The following is a 13,839-nucleotide window of genomic DNA, read 5'->3' on the forward strand; positions in this document are numbered from 1 at the left end:
TTACTGGATGGATGAATGTGCTTGTGTAATCATGTATATGAGAAGCATATTGAGGAAGCAGGCTTGAGAGTGAGGGCTTGTGCCCCGGTGTTTGCACAGGGGGGAGAGAGAGGGAGAGAGAGGCTGTTCAACTCAGAGACCCTCCACTCAATCTGGAGCTGATTAAAACCCAGCTGTCTGCCAGACCCACTGCCCCCCCTTCCCACAACCAGGAGCGAAGAAAGAGAGGAAACTAATCACAAATACTTCTTGTGTTACATTTGGTATTCCTCCCTCTCTGTCAATTCTAAGTTCTAAGCCGGAGGCTAACAATGGTACGGACAACTAAGACCTCTTCTATCCACAGAAGGGCTGTCATATCAAAAGATGTCTCTGTGCATCTTGACAGTTTTTCTCTGTGTGTCTATGCAGAGAGGACAAACTCCAAGCCTATTTTGACGGGCACACACCCGGTCAACACAACGGTGGACTACGGAGGCACCACGTCGTTCCAGTGCAAAGTGAGGAGTGACGTTAAGCCCGTCATTCAGTGGCTCAAACGTGTGGAGTCTAACGAGGAAAGTCGCTACAACTCCACCATCGAGGTGGGAGACCACCGATTCGTGGTGCTCCCCACGGGGGAGGTGTGGTCACGACCCGACGGCTCCTACCTCAACAAGCTGCTCATTACCCGTGCCAAGGAGGATGACGCTGGCATGTACATCTGCTTAGGCGCCAACACCATGGGCTACAGCTTCCGCAGCGCCTTCCTCACTGTGCTGCCAGGTGAGGCCTGGGGGATGTCTGTTTACAGTGTAGCACTGCCACAGCAGCAGGATGTGTTACAAACATACTGCAGAGCAACAAATCAGACAAGGATCTGTGCTACCAGTTTGTATATTTTATGCGGTTGTTTATTTTTAGGAATCTGCATTAGTGCACATTACATAATAACATCAGGGGAATGTCAAACTGAAATGAAAGCAAGACCACATACATGTCAGCAAAAGGTAATTAGGACAGATCACAACAAAGCACTGTTAACGACCACAAATGTTTTGTTGTCACCTGTTTTATATCAGTTTTTGATATGTTTTGGACTTGTGTTATTCTCTACCAAATAAATAAAAACCCTTCAAATTCACTAGGCATTCAAGCTATTCATTCAAAAATTTTTTAGGGTTAAGTTTGGGATGGTCATGCAATAACAGAATATAGTAAGAAGATTCAAAACTGTCTCTGTTCAAAGATTCAAAGATTAAAACATCTTTAGACTGTTCAGACATTTTATTGACAAAATGTTGAATCCAAAAAATAATCAACAGATTAGTTGATAGTGAAAAGGATCATTTGTTTCAGGCCTTAAGCACTACACCTGTGCATTTAAACAAACTCTTGGCAACGTTTAAGAGTTGGAAACTTGTTTTGATTTGATTTTGGACCTCTTCTTTTGCAGACACGAAGCCTCCCATCACGCCCATGTTCTCGCCAGCCTCCAGCTCTCTCCCCTGGCCTGTCATCATTGGCATCCCTGCTGGAATAGTGTTCATCTTTGGCACAGTGCTGCTGTGGTTCTGCCAGAGCAGAAAGCACTGTCCCCCTCCCAGTGCTCCAGCTGCTGCTGCACAGGTACTGCAGAGCTCCCACCGGCTGCCATATCGAGAGCGGGACAGGGGCTGCATGGCTCCGTCCTCCAGCCCAGACAAAGACTGCATGAGCTCCATGAACTACGAGGAGTACCTGGCACAGCAGCAGCTCCTCCTCACCCATGGAGGACCAACAATCCCCCCTAAAATCTACCCCAAAATCTACACTGACATTCACACACACACACACTCCCATGTGGACGGGAAAGTACATCAGCATCAACACATTCATTTTCAGTGTTAACCTCAGTGCCAAATATCCCCGTCTGACTGCTCCAGCATCTCCACAGGACAATGAGCTGTGGACTGAACTGCAGCTCCTGAGCGACGGTCACCTGGCATTACTCTTCAAAAAACTGTCAGACTCTTCTCATAGCTGGAGATTGTTGGGAGAGTGTGCATGTGGGAAAAAAAGTGGCCAGTGACACACACCTTGTGTTTTTACATCCAAACTTCCATATTTGGTGCTTATTTTTTTACCTGTCAGATTCTCACACCACTAAAATCCATGAATACTTGTTGTGCACTTAATACAAAAAAGGACAAGGACATATTTGCGGCGTGTGAGTTTAATCGCAGCTATTAAGGCCAGCTGAAAGGTCTTCCTCAGCAGTTGAATTTTGCATTTTCCTACTTGAGGTGTAGCTGAAAATTGAGGTTAGGTTTTACCTTTCACTTATTCAGCTGTTGGAGCGCAGAGGCTCTGTGTGTTCTGCCTGGTAATGAAGATGAAAATGGTACTCAAGATTTACAAAAGGGGCTGGTTTTATGCTCCTACTCAGGTAGTCCTTTTGTTTGTTAAAGATGCATGTTTGGAATGCTGACCACTATCCTTTATGTTACCATTTCTCCATCCCTCACTTTTGTCCTCTGTTAAAAATGATATAGAGTAGACTGGTAAGTTTTTTTTATAGCTTTTATGGCATGCAAACCTTGCCTAAGACTGCAAGGGATGGAAGAATTTTTTCTATGTTAACTGAATTGGTCTTCATTATTATTTTAGCTTTGGCAGGTAGGTTCCCATCATCAGTCAGTAGCATGTTGAGGTAAACCAGCAGAGGTCTCTTTCAGTCCGCCACCTTATCCAACCACAGTTTATGAAGCTGTAGTGATTTATAATCAAATTGAGTCATGAATATTTAATTTATTTTGCTAAAAAAATGTAACAAAAGTTTATTTTTCAGAGTAAGGCATTTTACATATCTATGTAATGTTATTAAAGTACACTGTTGTTATGTATAGTACATTTTGAGTACTGTGCCACCCAGTTTAATCACATTTAATTATGCCAATATTTAGGTATATTTGTATGTAATTGGTTATATTTGAAAATCTTGTATGATGTACTCAAAAACTAAGTCATCTTAAGTCTGATGGTTTGGTAGTTTGATTAAATGACCTGAAACGAATTAGTCACGTGCTTTACGAAGATTAATGTATTTGTTCAACATGTGAATATTCTTCAGAGGCTGCAGTCTGTGCTTGCTAACAAAGGCGTAAAAGTCCTTGTGAATAACGGTAACAGTGGCGGTTACCTGTCCTAAAACATAAGGGTTGGGTGCAGACAGGTCAGTTTTCTTCTTTTGAGCGAGTTGAAGTGTCTGCTGAGGGTGACACAGAGGGCAGCCATCAGCGGGACAGAAGTTGCTGGGATGAATAGCCGAATAGATACTGCACAGACACAAGAGCAGTCTCAGTCCCTTTTTAGTTGAGTGATGGCCCCTGCAAGAGTACACCAAGTGACCAGCATCTTTTCCCATTTAAGTGAATCGACCCCCCCCCCCCCCGGTCCGCACTACCACCTCATTCAACTCCAATCTAGGTAGGATTTCCTTTCACCATTTAGGAAGTGCATTGTCCTGCTCTGGGAATGTGACAGGACCCTGTGATTGCTCAGGAAAGAAGGGGAGCATTGTGTCAGGTGAGCTCTTGTTTTCTTGTAAGCACTGCAGGATGGGGATGAGCTTTGGCTCCAGACAGATGAGGGGTGAGTACGGTGAATAGCTTGTGTGTTTAAAGTAGAAATTCTTCACAGAACAAAACTTTTTTTTTTGGCTTCAGACAGCCATGGTACTTCCATATCCATAAATAATGCTTCAAATCCAAAACCCAGATGACAAGATTCAAAACATTAAGACACACACTGCCCCCTAGTGGTTTGTAATCATGCAGAAATTAAAATGGTAAAAACAAATAACTCCATGTTCAAACTATTAGTCTAATAATTATCACAAAGTAACTTGACCTTGTAAATCTTCTTTATTAACTTTTTTTTTTTTTTTTTACAGTACTACAGTATTATAAGAACATTGATAAAGACAAACAATATACTACACAAGAAAATGATCTGGACACCAACAATAAAGTACAGTATTTACAAATGAGCTCAACCCTTCTGGACTTTGGTGATAAGTTCGTCACAAAGTTTGGTGAGCTCTTCAGCCTCCTTCTCCTGTTAAAAAAAAAAAAAATATATATATATATATATAATTAAAGAGAAATCAGAAAAATATGAAGCTAATATTTTAGATCTCATCTTCAAGACCTCTGCAAATCCATACCATCTCATTTACATCTTCACTCACCTTCTGGTCCAGACTCTTCTCCAGTGACTGCGCCTTCAGCTGTTCCCGCCGCAGCTGTGCTTGAAGTGCAGATACCTCAGCCTTGTACTTGGACCGCACCTCAGCAATTTCTCCATTTGCACTGAAGATGAACAATAAATGTCAGTCTGACATTGCAAGTCTTGCAATTTACACCATTACCACAAGAGACTCAAGGTTTCTTACTGGCCAATTTTCTCCTCAGCGTGGGCTTTGAGGGTCTGGTAGCGCTGCTCCTCCTTTTTGATTCGTGCCAGATAGTCCTGAGCACAAGCTTTCAGTGTCTCTTCATTCTGGGGAAAAGGAACAGAAAACAATTAACCAATCAAACTCCAGCTTTTGTTAAAACCTAAATATATGTCAAGTAGTAGTGGTTTATAACGGGGCAAGAGTTCATGTTTTCTAACCTTTTTGTAACCCTCAACAACATCCTTGTACTTCTCCAGTCTCTTGAAAAGGTCGGAGAAAGATCTCTCCATGGCGTTCAGGTCACTGGACACTTGCTCCTTCTCCAGCAGGGCCTCATTGAGCTTCGCCTGGGACACCTCCTTCTCCTTCTCTTGATCAGCTGAATAATACAAGAAAATTAAAGAGCTCTTTCTAGAATTTCTGCTTTATTTGATAGAGAGACACACAAGAAAGACAGGGGAGAGAAAGAGGATGACATGCAGAGAAGGGCCTGAGCTGGATTCGAATTTGATCCTTAAGACTGTTATATGTACATAATTTATATTAACTTACCCATCATTTTTGCAATCATGAGCTCATACTCTGCAATTATTTTCCTGTGTGGAAAAAAAAAGGTTGTCAAATGTCTTGAAAAATTTATTATATATTATAATTGAATTAAAATGACAAAAACTAAGTTAAACAAAAGCACGGCTCACCTCATTTCTTGACCATCATCAAGTAGCTTTTTATATTTTGCACTCCATTGCTCCTCTTTTTCCTTTGCCTATTTGAGAAAATACACACAATTATTCTGGAGGCTATGTTTAATCAGTGTCATTTATAAGTTATTAGTTAATAGCCTTATCCAACCTCCAAACTGTAGGTAGAAAACCATTTATTTAAAAAAAAAAAAAAAAAAAAAAACTATTTGGGAGCTTCATTCATTTAGATTTGAATAGAATTTGAGTGGTTAAACTTCAGTGACATTTCTGATGATCACAATTGCTACTGAACTGAATACTGTGCCTGGTGTGGTCCTCATGTTTAACAAAAGGGTTATACCACTTTTAATGAAATATTGATTGATTGAAATGATGGAAAAAGACTAAATAACTGATACCTTTTCAAACAATTTCTTGCTTTTATAAAAACAAGATTCAGCTGATCATTGACATTTGCCTGATAAATATGTTTCTTTAATGCTGGTGTTTAATCCAGAATGCACTGTGGTTGAATTAGATTCAGTGTTTCCCACAGGATTTTGTGAGACTGTGGTGGGTGGACCTCTGACCCTCTAGGGGGGTCTGGGGGCATGCTCCCACTGGAAGAAAAAAATTGTACATTTCCAAGTTAAATGCATCAATCTCATGCACTTTGAGACCAAAATTAAGAGGTTAGATCTATGAAGAACTTGTGCTCTAGTGAACAATCATACACACACAGCCCTCCAGAAACCAGGGTTTTCCCTGCAGCTTAGGTGCTGTGGTTGCAGTGAGGGGGTCATGTGGTTGTGGGGTTTGGGGGTCCTCCCTCAAGAAAATTGTATATTATTTATATATTATTTGACTAAAAACTATGCATTTTACATAGTTTTAGGACCATTACAATATTTATTTTTAAAAAAAAGTTTTTCACATTACACTTAGATACTACACTTAGACATTAGCAAGAAGAAAAGTGAAACAAATATTCTGACTGATGAAGTAAGCGCGATGTCCTGAAGTTATCCTTCACATTTTTGGGATCACACTATGTGCCATAAAAAATAAATAAAAATAAATAATAATAATAATCACAAAATAACATTGGTTAAACAAGGGTTATAGTGAAGGGATTTGAACTGCGATTTGCAAAAACTCCCAAAGTCAGGGTGAATCCATAAATCCAGCTGTAGGGGTGGGTATCGTTGGGACTGTATCTTTATCATATCCATACTCTTATCTGCCTGTTCTTCAGCAATACTCTTACCAGCTCTTTTTCATTAATGAAGAATTTAAAAAAAAAAAGAAGAATAAATTCAGAACAGGATTAGAATTGATTTATATCTTAAACATAACTAAATATTGTTTCTAGAGCAGCAACAGTAAAGGTTACAACAGCAAAGTCACTATATACACTCAATATTTTACTGGAAACAAATCTAAAATGTCAGTAAAATAAATAGCCTAATATTCCTGACATCAAAATATGAAGAACACAGACATCAGTCAGTTATCAGTCCTCCCTCTGCTGCTGGTGTGATCCCGCTTGTAGAGAGACGAGGGCCTGGTTTGTCTCAGCCAGTAGCTACAGTAAGTTTACAAGAATTTGCCAAATTTTAAGATTAGTGGCAAACTAAGAAACAGTTAGGCTACATACAGACAGCGAATTGTTACGAACAAGCTGGTGGAAAAAATTTTTTTTGCACTTTTTCCTCAAATTCTCGTCAACTTTAGTGAAACGTTACCTTCGCTTCACCTGGTGTCTCCACTGCGGCTTCTGTGTTCTGCCGTCAGCTGTGTGTGCACTTGCTACATAGTGAGGACATTTTTGGAAAGTGAGGACATTTTGGCCGGTCCTCACAACTTCAAAGGGTTGTTTGAAGGTTAAGACTTGGTTTTAAAGGTTAGGGTAAGGCATTTAGTTGTGATGGTTAAGATTAGAGTAAGGGGTTAGGGAATGCATTATGTCAATGACGGTCCTCACAAAGATAGAAGTACAAGAATGTGAGTGAGTGAGCGCGCTGACTGAGTGTTGCCAACTCTTTTCTAATGAAAGTAGCTAGCACCTGAGTGAGAGGCTTTGCTGGTTGTTTCAGTCTGTACAAAACGTGCTGTGTTCACATACACCCAAACAAAGACTTAACTTCAAATGGAAAACTTCTTCAGTTTTTGAAACAAGTGCTGTTATTTGTCAAATCATAAAACATTGAGCAGGACATACTTCTGCCTGGACTTTGGCGATGGCTGCATCCATGTCTTTCTGACTGTACTTCAGCACTTCGATAATGGCATCCTCTGCGTTTGCTGGCTGGGGGAAAGGAGGGACGAGGCTCTCAAGGATTGGAGGAGGCTAGATGACAGTTCCAGTGTAAATAAAAAGTTAGGAGATGTAGCTAGGACAGGTAGTGGACAGGCACTTCCACTTATTTTTAATAATGTTAAGTTACCAGGCACAGTCAATAGTGACTTACTGGTGCTGCAGCATCATCAAACAGTTTGAAATCATCCTTTAGTGGTCCATTTTCAGTCTCTTTTTCTGCCAACTGTGGAGTTTCAAGCCTGAATTTGGGAAAAAAAACAAACAAAAAAAAAACAACCCAAAACTAATTTGTGTAGTGGTCAAAGTGGTTACATTTCAGACAAATCTCATTTTATTGTACAGGATGTTCAAAGCAGAACAAATTCAGCTCTAACATTCAGTGACAGCACCAATCAGAGTAAGTGAAAACAGAAGTGCTTCATACCTTGAAACAAAGGCAGCGGGGCGAGGGACGTGGGTCTGAGCAGCCGGGCCTGCGGACTTCTTTGGGCTTTCTCTCAGGAGGGGGTCAAATTTAAGGTACAAGGATTGTTTCCTCCATGCAGAGTCCTTAAACTGCGAGGGAAGGGGGGGGGGAGACGACAACAAAAAACATTTAATGTTTAGGTCATGCAATGACCAACAAAGAATTTTGTTATTTAACACACAAAGTAAGTACTTACACTGCTGGACCCAAACTGTTCAAGGTAATCGATTTGTCCATCAAAGTCATTGGCCATGACTAGAGATAAAGATCAAAGGTTAACATAGCTTTCCATTTAATGATGCTTCACAAAGAACACATTTCTACTATACAGAACAAAACATTTCTGCAACAGAAAAGTAATTTAACTTCTATGAAATCCCACACCAAACTAGGGGTGAACCCCCTTTTCTTTTTTTTTTTAAAGACAATTTCTAAAAACTCCAGGTTAAGGCAACAGAAACATTCAGAGATCCTTGTGTAACTCTACAAAAGAGTTTTGGCCAACGTTTACTTACACACAGCTCCAGGAACAAACTCGTCATTGAATTCTGACAGGACAGTCTGTGACTTCTGTTCAGGTTGACACAATTCAGAAAGTTCAGGAAGACTCTCCCGGGCTTGTTCAGCTTCAAGTTGAAATCCCTTGTCATGGTCAGAGGCAGCCACAAGTTCAACATTCTGTCATTCCACAGTAACAAAAGCATTTGTGTAAAACCCACAATTAAAAGGAAAGTTAAATGAAAATGTATCAAACTGCATTACTTCTCTCACCGCTCCAGGGTTGGCTTCGGTGGCTAGGACAATCTCTCCAGCGCTACAGAGGGAAAAAGCATACAAACTTGCAGTGAAATAAAGTGCTGCTGTGTCCACTGCAAAATAAATGCTTGATACACTCAGATAAAAAGGTTAACATACCATGCTGATGATACAGCTTCCTTCTCCACGGGCTTGTCCGTTTGCTCTGGAATGGAAGTTTCCATGAGCACGGGGCCGGGTTTCTTGCTGCACTTTGGAGAGTTGTTCATGTTTGTTTTTGTGCCGAAGGGATTGAAGTTTGGGTCGTCAAACTTGTCAAAGTCAAATGAATAAGATGCTTTGGGAACCGGAACATCAGCAACATCACTGGCAGCAGATTTCACTGGAGTTTCTTTTAGTGGTTTGACGTCACACTCCGACTTCCCCACTTTAGATTTTAGACCAGGAGGCCTTTTGCCAAATTTCTTAGGTGGCGGTTTCTGTCTGACTTCATTGCCATTATCAAAACTGAACTCAAGTTTGACTGGTCCTTCGTTGACTGGAACATCAGCTGGCTGTGACATAGATTCAGCAGCTGAAGGTTTGGCAGCATTAGCTGAGATTAGGGCCGCTGCAGCTATGGGTTTCACCTCAGGCTGAACAGGCACCTCTTGAGCCACCTCAGGTATGTCAACATCTGTGGGTTTATCTTCCTTTATCTGTGCTTTCTCGACAGGTGGGTTATTGTCTGGCACCTTTCTCCCAAGGATCGGGGAATTCTGAATTTTAGGGCCACCAGTTTGGAAAGGATTGATTGCATCAAGGTTGTCAAAATCCAAGCTGTAAGAACCTTTCGCTGGTAGTGGAGCCTCTTCCACAAAACTGCCTGACACTTTGCTTTCAACAACATTTAAAAACATTTCAGCAGGTTGTTTTTCGTCAGGTGTGGCAGTGCATGAGTCTTGTTCCTCGGCCGCTGGGACCTTCACCACTGTGACCACACTGCTCTCTGTGGAGCTGATGTCAGCGGAGACGTCAACCAGTGAGTTTTCCACAGACGGGATGAATGGAAGTGTCTCGTCTAGTGCCGATTCTATTTTGGTGGGCTCCTCCGAGATGTTCTCTGGTTTTGTGTGTTGAGATTCTGTAGGAGGGTTTTCATCAGCAGGCCTTGCAGGAGAGAGGACCATCTTATTAGACCCCTGAAATGGATCGATAGCGTCAAGGTTGTCAAAATCCAACTGATAGCCTCCCTTGCTTTGTATGGGCATGTTGTCATCAGGATAAGATGACACTTCTGTGGAAAATTCAAGAAGATTAGCAGCATTTTTTTCAACATTCAGGGACAAGTAAAATAACTTTGTAATTTTGGTCAATTACCTTGTTTGGGCTCATCAGGCTGCTCAGTGGCATCTAATGGCAAAGTACTGTAAAAACAAAAACAGACTTGGTTACTTAAATTGATCAGTCATTTCATTGGAGGCATATTGCAGTATGAGAAATGTTACTTACTTTGTTTTATCCAAATTTAAGAGCTCCATTGCCTTTGCACACTCGTCCACGCTCGTCATCTTGACAGACTTGGTGGGAGATAGAATTCTTTTACTCACAGGGTCTCTTCTTGGAGTCTGAAAACAAACCTACACACAAGTAAATTGATCAGTATAGTAAATGTTAACTGGATACAAAATGATCTACAAAAAAAAATTACTGGAAAAAATAGTATTTAGCCCTATACTAACAGAAGTTTGTATACTTCGCAAATTTGTGCTACAAACATGTCTGAAAGCATCCTTTTTGTAGCTTTGTCCACCAATACAAGTGTTCTTGATTTTTTTTTGTTTGATTACAATCTGTTTAAAGTTGTGTAAAGCTATGCTGCAAATTCATTTGCGATGGGATGGGGGTCAAAGTATCAAATATTTAAAAAAGGTGTCCAGTGTTAAAAAGGCACAACAAAACTAATAGACAGGCAGACAGATGTCAATCTCCCTGTCTGCCAGGTTAACAAGATCTAATAGCTGTAGAAAAGGCTTAGCTTGATGACACTTATAAGTGTATATAATCTTCAGCCTGGTGTCATTACAGTGTGTGAAAATAATCAACATGAGGAGGGAAACAACATCTAAAAAAAGTGAGACGGTTCTGTACCTTCGTCCCCTTTGGCACAGTCTTGCTGGGCAGGTTCTCTGTCTGGCGCAGGATGGAGGGCCTCCCCGTCGGCTGATCCAGGGCAAAAATGTCGTTAATTGAGCTGTTCTGCTTTCCTCCAGGGCAGACCCCACGATTCTCATCATTCACATCAACAGAACTCATCCTGTAAAAAGCAGAGAGACAAACTAAGTTACAGGGCTGGAACGACCTGACTACACTCTGAGGGAGGTGTCATCCTGAAAGCTGCATCTAGTTGATAAGACACTTTTGGTCGTGGGGTTTACTGATGTGCGTAAAAATGATCTGCACCGAGAAAGATGGCACAAAGTTGACAGCAGAATCAAGACACATGCGATTCTGCAATTTACTTATGTTGGTGAATGTTGTTTTGCAGGTGCCTAGAATTTTTATTATTATAATACAATCCTTCTCTAGATAAGGTAAGGTTTTGCAGGGTAAAGGGTGGAAAAGTAAAGAGTTTTTCTTGAAAAACTGAACCCCCTTGAGGTACTTTTTTTTTTTTTTTTAAGAAGAAGATGTTGAAACTACACAGGTAATGATGCTGTGTGCTAGGCTTATTGCATATAGCTTATTGCAGATATATGTTGATATCAGACTAATGTATATCTTGGCCAATAGGTAACAAGAAATTGCAGTACTGCAATGTGAAAATGTTTGAGGTAGAAACAGTGCCAACATTACATAGTTTGTCCACCAGAGAGCACTAACAAGTTCATTTTTCATCTGTAAAATGTCTAGCTCAGTACTGGTCACAATTCTAAATCAATTATTTTTAATCTCAATATATTTAATATATCAATATCTTTGAAAAATCTAGTATTGTTCAAGCAAAATTAGAAGAAATGCACAGGTGAATGACTTGGGACACCTGAGACTATCAACCTTTTTCACGGTAGACATTTTGACTTGCAGTTTGACTCTCCTTGCAGGAGAAACACAGGTGTAACTAGTTACAGTAACAATGACTATGTTCCACTTAAGGGTCCCAGTAATGACATATTTGTCTTATTGATGTCTTGGGACAAATGTTGCCAACGTTTCCATCCATCCGTTAGTTCTAGCTTCTTCACTGCATGTAATCAAAGGCCAAAACACTCAACGTGTATTGTGCGACTCAACATGGACAGCTAGGTGAAGTAACGTTGGTCATTACCAAACGTTAGCTAGGCTTTTGTCTACTAACTAACTAACATTAATATAACTAGCGTTGACAGTACATTAACAACAAAGGCTACGTTAGCTAAGCTAACGTTAACTGCTAACGTACTGGAGAACTAACGTTAACGTTAGACCTAGTTAAAGTTAACTTAAAGTAGAGGAAAACAAAAACTTGGGATCACGTTTTATGAACAGAAGGATACGTAAGATACTATATTATCATCCTATATTCAACACCTACCTCCAAAAACAGATGCCGGAATTATAACGGCTTTCGTCAACGCATTCAACTGCAGGGTGACCAAGAAGCAATGATGTGATTTTGAAAAACTTCTCTGGGTGACAACCGTTTGGAATTTAAAAGTCTTGAAACGTACCAATAAAATCACCAGAAACATTCAAAAGAAACGCGCTTCCTGGTTAAGCAGCCAATCGCGCGAAAGAGCGGATATGATCCAATCGACGACTGCGCCAACTTCAGAAAGATAATAGAAATGGCAAGATGTTTGTTTCGGCAACTAGCTAAACACTCAGCTACTATGAGAAAATCAAAATTTTACGACTTTTTTTTTAATAACGCTGACTTTTAATTGCCATGAGACATGAGCTACTCTATGAACTTCATTCAAGTTTGACTGTCAGACATTTCCACTCTGTTTATGTGCGAAACACAAGGCTATATATATATATATATATATATATATATATATATATATAAAAGAATAAACCGATAATCATGTTGAATACATGACGAACTTGGGCCAATGCATTGATTGCTTTGAATGTGTCAAAACAAAAGAGCGAAGTGGGAAGTGAGGCGGGGAGACTTCTCTCATTGCTTTTTTATTTCGAGCATCAGAGAAAGGCCACTGATCCCTGTTTGAAGACTAAAACAAATTTCAGTCTGTGGCCCCAAACAGACAAAAATAGGAAGTGTATTACAGCATCAGTTTGGATATAATAATGTATTGACATTTGAGCCTATATCTTTGGCTTGTAATACACTGCTGACGATGGTTGTATTTTTTGTTCCTTTAACCATATTGTTTTATGTCTTTATTACAGCGTCTTTGTGGATTGTTATGTGATCTGTTAGGCATTTTAATGCCTGGCTGCAAACCAGTAAACAATAAAGATGAGCTAAAGTGTGAAATCTTGATAATTACAGCTGTGAGTCAAGCACTGTCTGGCCAATCTTGTGTGCACAAAATATTGAATATAAACTGTCTTGGTCAGCTGTTGAAACCTTAAGTACCACAAATTCTGGTCAGCAATTTTGTCAGTGGCAATGAAATCTCACCTGTGCCCTGACCAAATATCTTACATAGTTTCCGGGAGCCTTTGTGAGTTTGGCCTGAATAAAAAATGAAATATATAAAAATATATTTCTTTACTTAAGCGACTAAAATCAATCTTTGACTTAACCATACTTACAGCACCTGTATTAATATTGATTTTATTAGTAGTTAATATGACATTTTATGCTTTACAAATCAATACTAAACTGGTATAATGCATTTTTACAATTGGGTGTCTTTGGTTTGTGTATATCAATTTATCAACTTCACAGAGGAAACAGGTTTAATATCCAGAACTATTCAAGTCATGATGTTGCACACTCCGGAACAGCAGGTGGCGGCATGCACCTTTCACGCTGGTTTAGCCCGGCTTTAAACAAAGAAGAAGAAGTAGTAGTAGTGACCAACCTATAAAGAGAATATTACTATGGTGTGTTTTTTAATTGATTTTTCTCATGTTATTTTATTTTATTTTACAATTAGTGAATGTATAGTTAGAGTCCAGATCGATAATGCACCATAATGTTGATTGCCAACCGTCATAAAACTTTACGAAGAAGAAGAAGAAGTAATTCTGATCCACCCTC

The 13,839-nt window shown here is 40.0% G+C and overlaps 2 protein-coding genes across 6 annotated transcripts in view; one reads left to right on the plus strand and one right to left on the minus strand.

The window, feature by feature from the left end:
- LOC122862347 (fibroblast growth factor receptor-like 1) overlaps nt 1-3,034 on the plus strand; it is a 28,592-nt gene extending 25,558 nt beyond the window's left edge. The window contains exons 6-7 of the mRNA XM_044167787.1: nt 412-765; nt 1,436-3,034. Coding sequence (XP_044023722.1) covers nt 412-765; nt 1,436-1,869 — 788 coding nt within the window. The 3' untranslated portion in view covers nt 1,870-3,034. The remainder of the gene's footprint in view (nt 1-411; nt 766-1,435) is intronic.
- Nucleotides 3,035-3,865: 831 nt separating this feature from the next.
- Nucleotides 3,866-12,350, minus strand: tacc3 (transforming, acidic coiled-coil containing protein 3). 5 transcript variants are annotated; one of them, XM_044167782.1, is made up of 17 exons: nt 12,196-12,350; nt 10,773-10,938; nt 10,134-10,261; nt 10,002-10,048; nt 8,802-9,918; nt 8,658-8,700; nt 8,402-8,528; nt 8,083-8,141; nt 7,845-7,975; nt 7,572-7,659; nt 7,322-7,450; nt 5,116-5,183; nt 4,970-5,013; nt 4,636-4,796; nt 4,415-4,521; nt 4,211-4,331; nt 3,866-4,077 (listed from the first exon to the last, which is right to left on the minus strand). In XM_044167782.1, exons 2-17 carry the CDS (start codon nt 10,935-10,937, stop codon nt 4,012-4,014), a joined length of 2,601 nt encoding a protein of 866 aa, XP_044023717.1. In that variant the 5' UTR covers nt 10,938; nt 12,196-12,350; the 3' UTR covers nt 3,866-4,011. The 5 variants fall into 5 exon arrangements, with proteins under 5 accessions (XP_044023717.1, XP_044023714.1, XP_044023716.1 ...); XM_044167779.1 differs by having other exon boundaries at nt 8,649-8,700; XM_044167781.1 differs by having other exon boundaries at nt 7,322-7,408; nt 8,402-8,564; nt 8,649-8,700.
- Nucleotides 12,351-13,839: the final 1,489 nt, after the last annotated feature.

This window comes from Siniperca chuatsi, linkage group LG15 (assembly GCF_020085105.1).
Source record: "Siniperca chuatsi isolate FFG_IHB_CAS linkage group LG15, ASM2008510v1, whole genome shotgun sequence".
In the NCBI taxonomy this organism is placed as follows: domain Eukaryota; kingdom Metazoa; phylum Chordata; class Actinopteri; order Centrarchiformes; family Sinipercidae; genus Siniperca; species Siniperca chuatsi.

Bases quoted from the DNA above. Each gene is read 5' to 3' on its own strand.
- tacc3 (XM_044167777.1), bottom strand. From the start codon at position 10,937: ATGAGTTCTGTTGATGTGAATGATGAGAATCGTGGGGTCTGCCCTGGA. The intron at 7,451-7,571 runs GTAAGTCACTAT...ACTGTCATCTAG, and splicing joins TTGATGATGCTGCAGCACCA to CCTCCTCCAATCCTTGAGAG. The intron at 4,332-4,414 runs GTAAGAAACCTT...GTTCATCTTCAG, and splicing joins GCTGAGGAGAAAATTGGCCA to TGCAAATGGAGAAATTGCTG.